The 16,895-nt window shown below is 38.7% G+C and overlaps 1 protein-coding gene across 1 annotated transcript in view; it reads left to right on the top strand.

Moving 5' to 3' along the window:
• The first annotated feature begins 1,358 nt into the window (after positions 1–1,358).
• LOC307151805 (troponin I, fast skeletal muscle-like) overlaps positions 1,359–16,895 on the top strand; it is a 22,641-nt gene continuing 7,104 nt past the window's right edge. The window contains exons 1-8 of the mRNA XM_079859975.1: positions 1,359–1,514; positions 4,113–4,144; positions 4,238–4,274; positions 4,916–5,044; positions 6,907–6,996; positions 12,077–12,253; positions 14,596–15,131; positions 15,234–15,931. Coding sequence (XP_079716101.1) covers positions 4,137–4,144; positions 4,238–4,274; positions 4,916–5,044; positions 6,907–6,996; positions 12,077–12,253; positions 14,596–14,682 — 528 coding nt within the window. The 5' untranslated portion in view covers positions 1,359–1,514; positions 4,113–4,136 and the 3' untranslated portion in view covers positions 14,683–15,131; positions 15,234–15,931. The remainder of the gene's footprint in view (positions 1,515–4,112; positions 4,145–4,237; positions 4,275–4,915; positions 5,045–6,906; positions 6,997–12,076; positions 12,254–14,595; positions 15,132–15,233; positions 15,932–16,895) is intronic.

The following is a 16,895-nucleotide window of genomic DNA, read 5'->3' as shown; positions in this document are numbered from 1 at the left end:
GAAACTATGACCAATAAGAGGACTCGCATGTGACTTGCACAAACACATTTTGGTACACTTTGAAGGGTTGCCTTGTGAAAGCGAACAGAACCAAGAAGAAAATGTAACGTAACAAATTGAGTCCCTGTTTCGGAACAAAACAAGCAATCTATAGATGTGAAATTGCCCTATAGGCTATATCATGTATATTGTGTGAAATTGCCCCATAGGCTATATCATGTATAATGTTCTGCATAAACAGTTTCTTGAAAATGGCTAAAGACTCAGCAGCTTGGGTTGAGATAGGCAGGTCATTTCATCAGCATGGTACAGTCAAGGAAAAGGACCGTGAAAGTGATTTTGTGCCTCTTTGGGATGACACCACGAAGTGACGTTCGCTTGCAGAACGCAAGCTTCTGTAGGGCTCTGAAGTGAGTTTAGGTATAGGGGTCCAGAGCCATTGGTTGTTATGTAGGCAAACATCAGTGCCTTGAATTTGATGCTATTGGCAATCAGTGCAAATTTATGAGGAGAGGTGTAACGTGTCCTCTCTTCGGCTTGTTAAAGACCACTCAGCCAGGAGAGGGCCAGAAGACCAGCCAGGAGAGCATTACAATAGTCCAGTCTGGATAGAACAAGAGCAAGGAATTGTGTAGCATGCTCTGATAGGAAGGGCCTGATCCTCCTAATGTTGTATAAGGCAAATCTGCAGGACCAAGCAGTTCTAACAATGTGGTCTGTGAAGTTTAACTGATCATCAACCACAACTCCAAGGTTCCTGGCTGTCCTGGATGGAGTTATGGTTGACAAACCTAGCTGAATGGAGAAGGTGTGATGGAGTGTTGGGTTGGCCGGGACCACAAGCAGTTCTGTCTTAGCAAGGTTGAGTTGAAGGTTTCTGAAAATAGTCCACTACCAACTGTCTTACGTTTATTAGTAAGCGCTGCTGACTTTGCAACCCAGAGGATCATGTTAGGTAAAGGCAGGGGGGAGCACAATAAATCACAATAAATCAGTTGCTTCTATTAATTAAACATAAGAAACTTAATCCTTACAAACCAGAAATGGCAGCTTGTTTTTCCAAAACAAAAATAAATAATCAAGTTTAAACAAAATGTAATTTTTTCTTCGTTACAGCCAAAAAAGAAAAGAAACATAAACACAATTGTTATTCTCCAACACCTTGCATGTTTATCAATTCATTTGGCAGATGAACGACTCCTGACAGCCCTTATCAGATCATATTCAACAACTGCCTTGACCTAATTCTTCTTGTTAGTTTCATTATCCTGACATCTGGAAATTTGTTTTCTCCAATAGTCTATTTTAAGCAGTGTGATTGGCGGACATTAAAAGTGGATATTTCAAGAGCCTGGCAAACCAACTGTGGTTAGTTACATTACCATAAAGAGGGGAGACGAATGATGACGCCAGGTTTATATACTGGTTTATAAGTGTAGTCCTGCTGCTAGTGGTCTGCTTCCTTCAGATATTCTTCTTTCAGGGCTGAGCTGCTGCTTAACTTTCTCATATAGGTGAGGACAATGTCTACATTTTCATGGTTTGATTCCATTTTGTCTCATCCAAAGATGCTTGACTTGTTTTTGAGGTGTTATTCACTTGGAATTTACTGAACTCATGCTTTGGATTGTATTTTTAGGATGACAAACGTATTTCTGTAAGCAGTTTATAGTGATTTATTTTATTTTATTTTATTTTATTTGGAACTATAAAATAAACTAAAAATAATACATTTTTTAAAAAAAAATTTATTAAGTGATTATTTTAGCATTATTTTTTTTAAAGTAATTTTAGATTATTGTACACAAATTATGTAATCCTAAATTTGTATTAAAGATTTTATTTTCTTGCTACTGAATTAAATGCCAGTTGAATATCTTGCAATGCGTGTTGGACTGCCAAAATGAGCTTGGCACAATAGTGACATTTTAAATGACTGTATGAACATGAATATGTATGCTGAAATGCCACTACAAATGCTAATACATTTATTGTTTATCCCATTAAAGGGATATTTGAAAATTCTGTCATCATTTACCTGTATTAATTCCTTGTGCTGAGCACAAAAGGAGATATTTTCAACATATATTGTGGGTTGCTATACCATTGACTTCCATGGTATAGAAAATAACACTATGGAAGGCAATGGGGACCAGAAACTGTTTGGTTAACAAACATTCTTCAAAATCTTCCTTTATATTCAAAAGATGAAAGAAACTCATACAGGTTTAAAACAACATGAGAGTGAGTAAATTATGACAGAGTTTTCATTTTTGGCTGAACTAACCCTTTAATGCTATAAAAACAATTATTTGCACAAAAGAAAGAAAGAAAAATAACCCTTCCTTAGATATCTCTGTCGAACCATCCTAAGCTTTGAAGGGATCTGTTATAAATATGCAAGAATACAGCATAATACATTTCTGAATACAGAAAAAAACACGATCTGTGTGATTTATACAGCTGTCTGCAGACAGGGTCAGATTAGTTGTATTGTTGACATATGCATAGATTGTTCCAGAAGCAGGGAGACTGAGATACTGAATATCAGAGGGGGAAATTCACACCCTTCCCTCTGGATTGCAAGACATTTATAAGTGCTGGTTCAAGTGGCGGCTCCAGGATTTGTTTTCTTCGGGGTGCTAAGGGGGGCTTAAGAGTTCAAAGGGGGTGCTAAGAATAAATAATCCCTAATGAAAAAAAGTATACTTTATTGTATTTGAAATATATTCCCGTTTTCAATTGTACATTGCAAATATACGATCTTTAAATATATTAAAAGTATATTAGCATCATGCTTTTACGTATTTTCATAAAACAACATTTAACACACTTTAAAATAATTGTACTTTAGTATATTATTTTCTAAAAAATATATTTTAAAAAAATATACTTGAAGTGAAAATTCTGTTTATTTGCACTTTACTTAAAATATATATTTTAGGTAGCCTATATTTTTAACTGTGTGATGAAAATGATCATTGTAACAATGCATTGAAGTATACTTTCAAAATACATTATAGTATACAATAGTATATTGTACAAAGTATAGCAAAGTAAGTTCTATTTGTTTATTATTGTGCATTTGTTATTGAAGACAAAGTGTACAATTTGTAGTATCTGGAATTCAAGCTAAACTGAGCATAGCCTATACTTTTTACTCAAATATAATACACGTATATGGCTTGTATGTTTCGAAGACACGCGTAATGAATTTGTAATGTACTTGTAACACAAATAAAGTACACTTTAATATCACTAATCAAGCATACATAATTAGTCCCTAAACAGACATATACTATAAATTGTCGACTTGCAGTCCCATAGACATTATAGCCCATACGTGTAGCAACGTATTGTCCATGGGCTTTAAAACGGCGGTAAGCTAAATTAAGGAATGCGCTGATGCTTTTAAAACGCAAACAAAATGAAAAATAGCGTGGGTGTCGTTTACAAAAGTTGAACTTTTGACTTTACACAGCATTTTAAAACATAGCGCAAGAAACTGAAAAAGCTGAAGAGATGCAATAACGGTCGAACATTTGTTTAATGCATTAATCTATGTGTTTAGATCTAAAACAACCTTTTCTCTTTATTTTTTTCATCACCAGGCTAGCTAGGGCGAACAAAGGGCAAGAATTGATATAAAAATCTATATTATTTGATGTTTATAACGTGAGTGAATCTTCAAAAAGATCAGGGTTAGATACTCACCAATAGCAGATCATAAGAGGACAATTTGTCTGTTATCTTCTGAACTATTCAGAGATGTGTCAAAAGTCCATAGTCTTTTTCTTCATATTTAAAGTAACACGCCACCATTTTTTGAAATAGGGGTTATTCACCGTCTCCCCTACATATAGATAGGCGGGCAAACGCATTTTTGTCTCAGTCAATGCATTGTCTTATTCTTGCAGCGCCGCCGCTAGCTTAGATTAGGGTATCCTTTGTTGCCGGATAGCATGTCGTGAGTAAAATGTCGTGAGTAAAAGTGATAAAAGAATTACTTCTTGTGACCTGCGTATTCACAACGAGTACAAACAGCATAATAGTTCATAGTTGTTTCATTTCTCAAAAAATGTCTTTATATTTTTTCTGCTCTGTTTGTACAGGGGTGAAGAAAACAGGGGCCCAAAATGTCTGAGTGAGTATATGAATATCTTATTTCATTGATTTCATATCAAAGAAATGGGAATCTATTATTGTTAAATTGTAATTCTTTCATCATCCATCACAGAAAAAAGATGACATCGAGCCGCAAGCACCATCTCAAGGTAGAGTAAAGAATATACAGATGCTTTTGATACTATATAATATTATAAAATATTTATTGAAGACCTCATGAAATAATATTTGACTTTTGTAACTGATTAATATAATATAATATAATATAATATAATATAATATAATATAATATAATATAATATAATTAAGGAATAATTGATGACGGGTCATTGAATTATTATAAAATAATGCACAGCCGAGTTGGTAATGCAGTCATGGCACGAAGCGGAGTAAGTTTATCTGCTTCAAGAACAGTGCCGTCATTACCTCGCTAGTGAAAATGTCATGTAGCTTTTAAGTTGTTAAACTATTTTACTGATATTACTTTGTCCAATCAAATGCTTTGTAGAATGAGAATGTCCCTCATTCTAATACCATCTACAACAGACCAGCACGTAGCACATCACATCATGGCTTTGACATAAAAAGTAAAATCCGACCCGTTGAAATGTCCCACCCTCCTGTTTCAATAGGAAAGAAAACTGTGCACATCATGTGATTACATGTGGTCTTTACAATAGTGTAATTTCTTCTGACTGCTTTTATGTTTGTCAGTATGTGTGTTGCTGATAAAAGCACTATAATGGTGTTGTATGAAATCCAGGGTCTAACTGATGTATTTGCCCTACAGAGTTTGGTGCTTAGCATTGCAAAGGGCCTTATGGAGAAAGAAGCCACTCAGCTAATTGTAGACAGGGAGAATTACATGACAGAAAACTGCCCTCCTCTCTCCATGCCCTCATCTACAGCAGAACTGCAGGTCTGTCACCACATTCACCAAATGTTCAGAATGCTAATTTAATTAAAAGTCCTTGTATGATTGTATATGATATATGAATATGATTTACGTTGTCTCGTAGCACATGTACATCACTTAGATGTTAATTTGTTTATGTTTTCATTTGGAATATAGAATTTTTTGTTAGATTATTTTAAGTACATTCTTTACAAAAACAGTAATTCGATGAATATATCATTATATCATTACCATACTCATGAACTTCAGGGTTATTATCATTACCTAAAACTAATAAATATTATTTCAGGTAGTAGCCAAGGTGACATCTGAATTCTAAAATAATTAAAACTAAGAGTGAAATAAAAAGTTATAGAAACTTTTTTAAAAAGCACAAAAAAAAAAATTACAAAACAAATTTACTAAAACTTAAAGCATAAAAACATTAGCCTACTAAAACAAAAAAACCCAGAAAATATAAAAATGTAAAAGTAATTCACAATTTTACTTAAATCTATAATATTAATAAAAGAAAAACACTTATGCACTCATGGTATTTACACGGCACTTCGAAAGTACTTCAAGAAAACCAGTGTAAGCCTGTATAGATCGGTCCAAAGGAGGCATCCGATAGAACGCGTGAAGGTCTCTGCGCGTTACTGTCTTTCCGCGTGGCAAAGTAATTTAATTCCATTTAAGCTTTTATCTGACTCCATTTTATCACAACCTCGAATTTAGGTTAGATTCCCAATTGGTTATTGGTCAGTTATATAATAGTTTAGCAATACATTTGATTGTTCTATTTAACTCTTTACTTATATTTTTTTATTAAATATTATATTTACATACACTCCGCATCACAGGCTAATTTGAGTTACAAATCGCCACAAACCTTCTTCAGCATCTCCCTAAATACTCAGACAAGGCAGAACCTCTTTTCAAATGTAAACATGAGTTCACAGTGGGAACTTGCATTCAGAGTTTACACCTTTTGGGAGCAGAATGCCATTTGCCTGGAAGACACACCCTCCTCTGTGTGCAAGTTATCTCTAAACTCTTAAGAACTTTATTACCTTTTGGCTTACTTCTTTGGGAATGAGACATTTGTACCAGTCGCACTGAGACATTTCAAATGATACCAAACATGTATAATACTGTATGATAATTGTTCATATTAAACCATATAGATTTTTGGGTGAATTCAGGTAGGGATGGGTGAAGGGAATGATGTGTAAATTGGGAGGTGATCAACTCAAGTGTGATCGTGTCTCGAATGGGGATGGTAATATAGCAAGAGAGTTAAAATGTTAATTTCCTTTATTTTCTCAGAGAGTAGCCCTCTCTTCCAGTTTCTCCAGTCTTACACCATAGACGCATCTGGAAAACCAATGAAATATTTCAATTTTACTAGAATGACATATGTTTTTCTTGACGTTTATGGTTGTGAACGAACAAATAGGCTCTTAACATTGTTTATTAATGCTTGATTTTTGTGGTTTTTAATAATATAATATAATATAATATAATATAATATAATATAATATAATATAATATAATATAAACATTGATGTACTCATGTTATTTAGATGGCACCATGAAATACTTTAAGAAAATCATAGTAAACATCCAGAAAACCAATGGGATTTTTATGTAGATATCTAGATTAATCTTCTCTTTTGGATATTAGAATGGCAGTCAAAATATTTTCTCTTGACATTTATGGTTGTGAACAAACAAATATGTTCTTAGTATGTAGGCTATATTAGTGCTGTCCAGATGTTTCACTGATGTCTCAGTGAAAAAAGTTATATTGCATACTCTTGAAACATTATGATGCAAAAGATGGTTAGAAAAGAGAGCTTGACTTTTTCAATGTCGCCATTTAGGAACTGTGCAAGAAACTTCACCATCAGATCGACGCGGCTGATGAGGAGAGATATGACTTGCAGAGCAAAGTGGGCAAGGGAGATAAAGAGGTAACTTATAAACTATAATATAATGTTTTACTATAATATAAAACATACCTTATGATGATAATGAAGGTGATGGTTATGTTTCTTTATTTGAGTCTATATATTGAATTCCATATCAAGGGAACTTGAGCTGCGTCGAGAACGCCTCTGCGTGATTGCACCATGAAGCACATATGAAATCAGTCCAATGGCGTGACGGAACGTCATGTGACGTCATTGACCAGGAAACTATAAAGCATACCTAGAACAAACAGTCACTAGCTTCTGTGTCTTCAGCAAGCACTCTGTGTTAAACTGTCTCTGTCTATTTATTGTTGTTTGTCCACAAGCACAATATATCTAGACAGGAGTATAATGGCGAGCAAACATCATTTTGGATCATGTGTTCCTCCCTGCCCTCGCTTCATTAAGAGTGGGGATATACGCGATTTATGTGGTGTTTGTTTGGGAGTGGAGCATGCACGGTCAGCTCTAGTAAAAGGGGGCTGACAGTGTTCATTCATTAATTCCCGACGTATAACGTTTGCACTGTCGTAAGTTTTAGCTCTGCTTCTGTTGGCTTTCTTCTCGAGGGAAGAAAGTCAATAGAGATTCTTGGCTCGGATCTCGCGTTTGCCGAGGCAGCGCGTAGATTATGGGTCTGCAGTAAAGATTCTGAGACTCGATCTCGAATCTCGTGTGTGCCGAGGCACCACATAGATTACGGGTTTGCAATAAGAATCTAGTGGCTCAGATCTTGCGTTTACTGAGGAAGCGTGTAGATTTTGGGTCTGCATCTCTGCATTAATAATCTAGTGTCTCATCTCGTGTGTGCCGAGGCAACGTATATATATATATATATATATGCGCATGGAACTGAGCAGACAGGAATTTCCCTTTCTCTCTTTCTCTCATGATTGTGTGCAAACTAATTATGTTTGTTAGCAGACTATTATTAAGGCTATGGTTCTTTTTGTGTTGAGATTATAATATGAATATTCAGCCTGTCATTCAGACCATGCATTCTTGTCTGGTTGATATTTGGCTGCATTTAATTTTTGAGAAAATTAAATATGTACTCATCTGATCTTTTAATTATTTTAAGTCATTTAATTCTGAGAAAATATTTGGTGAATTCCCAGGGGGGAATGGATAGCACCTCATTATATGGTGCCCATCTCCCTTCGGTGCCCTCAGGGGCCTTTCTGCCAACCCCACAACCTTGTGTGCTTTGGGGTGCAGCGATCTCCAGCGAGTTCTAGTTTCTGTGTCTGACTCGCAGAAGGAGGGTTTAAGAGGGGTCAGTTCGGTTGTTTCCTGCCTGTCTTGAGAGGCTGGTTCCTTAAGCCGTAGTTGTCTTGGGATAAGACAGATCTGAGGACAGTCATTATCTCAAAGAAGGCTTCAACTAAGAAAAAGTCCTGACGCAGAGGCCGTTAGACTTCTGAGGGCAGTCCCCTCCAGGTAGAATCGGATTCCACCTCATTACACGGTGCCCGTTTCTTTTCTGTGCCATCTAGGGGGCGACCCTCCGAGGTGGGCCGCAGTGCTGCCAGTTCAGTTGTTCCCACCCGGTTCACCGTTTCAGGGCGCCGAGGTGGCTGTTTGACCAATACCAGAGGCCAGTCCTGGGAGACAGGTCCCCTTAGCAGATTTTCTAGCAGCGTGGAAACTACTGCCAAATATATCTTGTTGGGTCCTGCTCACAATAGAAAAGGGTTACAGAATTCAGTTCGGTTCTTGTCTGCCCAGATTTCTAGGAGTCCTCCCTACGGGTGGTGGACCCCGAGCAGGCTCTGGTTATGGAGCAAGAAGTACAGACTCTTCTGCGAAAGGAGGCCATAGAAAGGGTTCCTCCTCCCAGCAGGGAGTTAGGGTTTTACAGCCATTACTTCATTGTTCCAAAGAAGGATGGAGGCGTACACTCAAACAGATTGTGTCACAGATTCAGTACGAGGACTGAATTGTCACGATAGATTTGAAGGACGTGTACTTCCATGTAGCAATCTACCTCATCACAGGAAGTTTCTGAGGTTCGCTTTCGGAGGCGAAGCATGCCAATATCGGGTTCTTCCCTTCGGCGGCCTAGGTTTAACACCCCGCACTTTCACGAAATGCGTGGATGCAGCTCTGGCTCCACTGAGGCTCCAGGGCATTCGCGTGTTGAATTATATCGACTACTGGTTGATTTTAGCTCATTCCGAGCAGATGGCGGTTCGGCATCGAGATGTCATTCTGTTTCACATGAGAAAGTTGGGGCTGAGGCTCAACGCCAAAAAGAGTGTGCTGCTTCCAGCTCAGAGGATCACTTTTCTAGGTGTGGCTTAGGATTTGATGACGATGCAGGCACAACTATTCCCTGCTCGTATAGCATCGATTCTCTCAGCCGTAAATGGGGTAAAACTAGGCCAGTCACTCACTGTGAAACAGTTTCTGTTGGGTCTTATGGCAGCTACATCCAACGTAATAACTTTTGGCCTCCTGTACATGAGACCCCTGCAGTGGTGGCTTAGAACCAAGGGGTTTTCTCTGAGGGGAAATCCGTTTCGCATGATCAAGGTCACGCGGCGTTGCCTACGTGCCTTAGTCATGTGGAAGAAACCTTGGTTCTTTGCCCAAGGCCCAGTGTATGGGGCTTCTTGTCGTCGCGTAACGCTAATGACAGATGCTTCCTTCACAGGTTGGGGGGCAATCATGAGTGGTCGCTCGGCACAAGGTCTGTGGCAGGACCATCTACTTTCTTGGCACATAAATCGGCTAGAAATGATGGTGTTGTTTTGAGCTCTCAAACACTTCCTTCCGGACCTGAGGGGGCCATCATGTGCTTGTCCGCATGGACAACACATCGGTGGTCTCTTACATCAACCATAAACTGGCTCACCAGATCCTCCTGAGGGCCCAAGGGAATTTGCTCTCTGTTCCAAAGAAGGATGGAGGCGTACACTCAAACAGATTGTGTCACAGATTCAGTACGAGGACTGAATTGTCACGATAGATTTGAAGGACGTGTACTTCCATGTAGCAATCTACCTCATCACAGGAAGTTTCTGAGGTTCGCTTTCGGAGGCGAAGCATGCCAATATCGGGTTCTTCCCTTCGGCGGCCTAGGTTTAACACCCCGCACTTTCACGAAATGCGTGGATGCAGCTCTGGCTCCACTGAGGCTCCAGGGCATTCGCGTGTTGAATTATATCGACTACTGGTTGATTTTAGCTCATTCCGAGCAGATGGCGGTTCGGCATCGAGATGTCATTCTGTTTCACATGAGAAAGTTGGGGCTGAGGCTCAACGCCAAAAAGAGTGTGCTGCTTCCAGCTCAGAGGATCACTTTTCTAGGTGTGGCTTAGGATTTGATGACGATGCAGGCACAACTATTCCCTGCTCGTATAGCATCGATTCTCTCAGCCGTAAATGGGGTAAAACTAGGCCAGTCACTCACTGTGAAACAGTTTCTGTTGGGTCTTATGGCAGCTACATCCAACGTAATAACTTTTGGCCTCCTGTACATGAGACCCCTGCAGTGGTGGCTTAGAACCAAGGGGTTTTCTCTGAGGGGAAATCCGTTTCGCATGATCAAGGTCACGCGGCGTTGCCTACGTGCCTTAGTCATGTGGAAGAAACCTTGGTTCTTTGCCCAAGGCCCAGTGTATGGGGCTTCTTGTCGTCGCGTAACGCTAATGACAGATGCTTCCTTCACAGGTTGGGGGGCAATCATGAGTGGTCGCTCGGCACAAGGTCTGTGGCAGGACCATCTACTTTCTTGGCACATAAATCGGCTAGAAATGATGGTGTTGTTTTGAGCTCTCAAACACTTCCTTCCGGACCTGAGGGGGCCATCATGTGCTTGTCCGCATGGACAACACATCGGTGGTCTCTTACATCAACCATAAACTGGCTCACCAGATCCTCCTGAGGGCCCAAGGGAATTTGCTCTCTCTAAAGGCAATTTACATCCCTGGGTATTTAAATCAGGGAGCAGACATTCTGTCGAGGCAGGGGCCGAGGCCCGGGGAATGGAGACTCCACCCCAAGGTGGTGGAGCTCCTATGAAAAACTTGGTAGAGCGGAAGTAGACCTGTTCTCATCTTAAGAGACAACACACTGTCCACTGTGGTTCTCACTCAGTCAGCCAGCTCCTCTGGGGCTGGACGCTATGGTGCAGACATGGCTGAGGTCACTCCCCCTATCGTTCTGCTCCCGGGAGCTCTGGAGAGAGTTCTTCTGTTAATAGCCCCATTTTGGCAGGTCCGAGAACCGTACTTTGGCGATTCCGCTCAGGAGGGACTATTTCTCTCAGGCGAGCGAGTTGATCCTTCACCCTTTCCCAGAATTGTGAAAACTTTGGGCTTGGCCTCTGAGGGGGCCCAGCTCATAAGTTTAGGTCTCTCAACCAAGATTGTTGAGACCATCCTCCACTCCAGAGCTCCCTCCACGAGGAAACTCTACGCCTTCAAGTGGATATTTGTTCACTTCCTGGTGCAGAGAGCACCAGCTGGACCCAGTTATCTGCCCAGTGGTTGCAGTGCTGGAGTTCCTGCAGGGGCGTTTCTCCGCAGGTCTATTCCCCTCCACACTAAAGCTGTACATGGCGGCCTTAGCTGCTTACCACGTCCCTTTAAGTGGCGTATCCTTGGGGAAACACCCTCTAGGTTTCCTTCATGGCACTGTGAGGTGTCAGACCAAAAGACTAGGAGTATGGCTGCTTCAAAAACATTAGCATCAGGAGTTTCCCTCCAATATGTTTGTGATGTGGTGGAATGTTGTCTCGGGTTACGACTGTAACCCTGGTTCCCTGAGGAGGGATGAGACGCTGCGTTGCCCTGCCATACTTCCTGCATACCTGTGTGCGACTTGTTTCAGCCTATCAGAAGCTAGTGACTGTTTGTTCCAGGTATGCTTTATAGTTTCCTGGTTGATGACGTCACACGACGTTCTGTCACACCATTGGACTGATTTCATATGTGCTTCATGACGCAATCATGCAGAGGCATTCCCACAGCATCTCAAAGCAGCGTCTCGTTTCCTCCTCAAGGAACCAGGGTTACAGTCGTAATCCGAGATGTTCTCTGAGGTCCATTTTGACTCTAATCTAATGTGTGTATAGATTGAAGAGCTGAAGATCAAGGTGGTTGACCTCATTGGCAAGTTCAAGAAACCCGCGTTGAAGAAAGTGCGCATGTCTGCCGATCAGATGCTTCAGGCTCTGCTGGGCTCCAAACACAAGGTGTCTCTGGATCTGAGAGCCAACCTGAAACAAGTCAAGAAGGAAGTCAAAGAGGAGGTGAGTGAAATATGATGCTGTGACTATTCCTTTGTGCTTATAGTACAGAGCAGATGTGAAGTTATAAAAATCCATGAAGCCATGAGAGGCCGTGCATTAGTGATTTTACCATGGGTAAATCCCCCTAACTGGCCTCAAGTCGCTCATTGCTTGTAGCATAGGTGAACATATAAACAATAATATAAATATTTGTATCACTTATCACATAAATATGAATAAAAAAATTATATTTATTATTAAAACAAATAAACCATTAGAGGCTCTTATCAACCGTTAACCATGGCAACAATCATGCTAACGTATGAGCTCTCATGATTTACTACTTTAATGTTGTAAAATGCATCAATTATGAAACAAATTCAATTTAAGCTGTAAAGCAGCTTTTCAGAAGGTAATATTAGGGCTGTCAATAGATTAAGATTTTAATCACGATTAATATTCTTCAATGTGTTAATTTTCTCATCATTTGCTATATCCAGCAAAATAAACTATACGATTGAAGGATGATTTTCACAAAACTGCATTTTCTGCAAGTTTTTTTTCATGGTAAATGTAGGCGTCTTTCCAAAAAGGACACTTGGAGACGGCAAAAGTCACCTAATAACCAAATGATATAAACAGTCCATATAGCTTAAATCATAAATTTATGCACACAAAAGCACACACGAAAAAAAAAAAAAAAGTTACAGAACAAAACTTTTTAGAGTTCAGTGTACAGTATGTGTACAGTGCAACAGCAAAGAGCTTGTTTAGAGCTTTTTAGAGCTTGTTTACGTTTTAGACCTGTCAAGTTGCAATACTCAACACAGAACCACATGGAGATAATAATAATAATAATAATAATAATAATAATATAATAATAATAATAATAATAATAATGCATTTTATTTAATGGCGCCTTATCATAACACCCAAGGTCACCTCACAAGCAATATACAGGTCACTGCATAAGACAATACACACAACAAACAAGCTGCATATACAGATAAAGTGCATTAAAGACTCAGTACAACATGTTATAAATAAGCTTGTATAAAAAGATGTCTTAAGACGCGTTTTAAAAGTCAACAAGCAATTGCTATTGCGAACATCAAGGGGAAGAGAGTTCCATAGGTGGGCGGCTGCATAACTAAAAGGTCTGGCACCCATGGTAGTTAGTCGAATACGAGGTACCACAAGAGAAATTGAAGATGAAGATCTGAGAGCACGTGAAGGAGTGTAAACATGGAGAAGCTGAGTAAGGTATTGGGAAGCCAGTGCAATTGCTGAAGAACTGGAGAAATGTGCTCAGTAGAATGTGTTCTAGATAGAACACGAGCTTCAGAATTCTGAACCAACTGAAGCTTATGTAGCAATTTGGCGGGAACACCTGTGAGAAGAGCATTACAGTAGTCTATACGTGAAGTGACTAGTGCGTGAATGAGAACTGCAGTATTATTATTTGAAAGAAAGGGACGGAGATGACAATAAATAAATAAGAAACCCTAAACCAATGGCCTTGACCTGACTACATTATATGCCTACTACAATACAGTACATGGATCCATTCAGAATGACTAAACACAGCAACATGACAGATAACAAAACTATCCTCCTGAATGTGTGTGGAAACAACATGAATGTACTGAAATGTGTCTGAGCATAAATACAATGTGCGTTTGTTTGCGCATCAATATCACAAACTCGCGCGTTCTTACTGTACAACTCCTGTACATTACCACAATCGTGTTTACAATCCTCATCCATCGAGACTTTGGTTGGCTTTATCCAGCCGAGAAACGTTGTCCGGTATCATCTGTTCATACAACGGTGGATGTTTTGACGTTAAGTTCGGTCTGTTTTCAGGCTTGCGCTCTTCAGACACAATCACAGAATATAACAGAGCTTGTGTTTTAAACCTAAACAGACACTGGAATGAATAATTCACTGAGTCTCTATTCTCTCTGCCATCTTTGATGTAATCAGCCTGGTTTTCTTTACATTAGCGCTTGTTTTGGGCTGACTGTTTAAATGCATTCGCTAATTGGATAATTTGACTGAAAACTTTCTTAATGGCTTAAAATGATCTGATCGCAAACAGAAGTGAAATCAGGTTAAAGGGTTAGAATAGAAATTTGCCATTGTAGATGCTCAGAGTCAGTCTGAAAAACTCTTCTAAGATCATCTAACGGCGTGACGTAAATTCCGTTAATGATGCAATTGTGCGTGCTACCAAGGTTACCACATAATTATTTTTAATTAATTGCATGTGTAAACGCATTAACGTTGACAGCCCTGATATACAGGTCTATGTTTAATTGAACTACCATTCCTTCACACTCAATTCCTCTCTCATAATCCAGGTTTCAGATGTTGGGGACTGGCGTAAGAACGTTGAGGACAAGGCCGGTATGGGAGGCAGGAAGAAGATGTTTGAGGGCGAAGCCTAAATTCCTAGACATTTCTTTGTTTAATTATTGTAGGAATTCGTCAGTGCTATGCAATCATTTATCTTTTTTTGCCATAGTTTTATGTCTTTATCTTTCAGTGCCTCAAATAAGCATTTGTTTCATGCAGTATGTATATGTCCTGAAAGAGAATTGTGTATCATCGCTGAGCCACGACCATTAAATGAATGCTTTTGAGGAAAATCCCTTTTTTGTTTGTTTTATTACGCATACTTTGGTTCTTTCACTCCCTTACGCTCTTTGACTAGTGCTTTGTTTTGACTTTAATGAATAAATATTATAGTGCTGAAATTTGATTTGGTCGGTGCAGTTTCCAGAAGAAATATGGGTGGCATTTTATTTTAATTTAATTTGGTTTGTGCACAACTTCCAGAAGAAATATGGGTGGCATTTCAACTCACATTTATGGAGATCTCCTCTTTTGCTGTATGGTGAGTAACTTAAAATACTCCCCCCCCCCCCCCCCCTTTTTTTTTTTTTTTTTTCTGAAACATCTATTATTTTGCTATTTAACCCTTTATTTGTTCTGACAGATATGCATCTTGGTGTATTACGCATTGCTGCCGTTTACAGCACATGTATGCGTCTTGAAGGAAGGGAAATTTTGTCCTGCTGAGGATGGGCTCGGGATATTTCAGGAGCTCAGCGGCTTATTGGTCTAGGCTGGAACCCACTTCCATAAACAAGAATAAAAAAGAGAGTTTCCGTCTTTCTAGACATGCCTGGTTTTGCTCAGAAAGTCAAGAAAGAGATCAAATCGCAGTATTCCTTTAGGTTCATTTGTCAGACTGGGGCAAATTTGGAATTTTTTGTTTCTGGGGCACCATTCCTGTTGCTTGAAAAGTGAAGGTTTAATATGATATTGTATATATTTTGAATATTATAAAAGATGTAATACAATATTTTTTTTATTAACTTTTCAGAAATTAGAAATTTAGAAAAATGTTTATGAACACTGCCTCATGTGAGTTCTTCAGTTTGTTAGATTAAAAATAAATTGCACAATCTAAAGAGGGGTTATTTATATGGAGGGGGTTCGGGTGGAGATGAGGGATCTGATATTGTGTTTCAGGTGTGTGTGTATTGGTTCTCTGAATGGATCAACTACCATAAAAAGAGAGATGGGATTTCCTTGGTCATAGGGGAATACAATATATACTTCTTATGCCCGCTCCCTGAAGAGACCCAGTTCTTCCTCCATTCTTCTGGCTGTGTGTGCCTCAGCTCATAGGTGAGCTGCTGTTTTCTCTGCTTTTTCCTTTGATTATCCTATTGTTAATGTGTAATAGCATCTGGGTGAATCTTGACCAACTGCACTGTGTACATTTTTGGCGTTGACAGATAATTTAATATTTGAACCAAATTTAGCTATTTGTGATGCATTTGAAAGGTGTTTTTACTGCTTGTTTATTTTTTATTTTCAATTTTGTAAGCATAAATTGAGAAAAGTAGTTTGTGCATGATATAATTTTTCAGAGCCTTTAAGAACTTGGCCTTTTTTCAGACTTGGATTGATTTGTTAGGAAATCAATTATCTGGTTTTATTTTGTCTTATTTGTCATGGGATATTAAATCTGTATTCTTGTTGGGAATATAGAAAACAGCTATTGAAAAATCACTGAGCTATTTTGACACACACTTGGTAGATGAAATATAATGTGTTGATTTGAGATTTGGAAACTCGATTCATTTCGGCTGTTAGGACTAGAGGGTGATATGCCAATGTTTATCTTGCTGTCAAGACCGAATCTTAAAATAAATAAATAACACTTCAGCTGGCGTGTCTAAAATGACCCTCAGGGATCTCTTTGGTGCTTTAGACAATGATGCTATGGCTTAAATCTGGAGTATTAGCATTGTTCAAATGTAAAGGACTTTACTACATATTTACTCACATTATCACAATGGTAACTCATTGTCATACTTTTGACCTGGCATTGCTATTTGCATTCTAAAAGTAATCCTGACACAGAAGAAGAATAGACAGTTGATAATTGCTCCGTTTTTAACTAATTATTATATACTTTTTTTTATCCTAATAGGGACATTTATGTTGTAAATATTAAATTAAGTTTAATGTTATTTGACACATTTACTTAAACTATAATATAATATAATATAATAATATAATATAATATATGTGAGTTAGTATATGACAGAATTTTTATCCAATTGGAAATAAATTGTGATAATTT

The sequence above is a fragment of the Squalius cephalus genome (genome assembly GCF_949319135.1).
Source record: "Squalius cephalus genome assembly, chromosome: 23".
Classification (NCBI taxonomy): Eukaryota; Metazoa; Chordata; class Actinopteri; order Cypriniformes; family Leuciscidae; genus Squalius; species Squalius cephalus.
The sequence above is the reverse complement of the archived record's forward strand: the minus strand, read 5'-3'. Positions and strand labels throughout refer to the sequence as shown.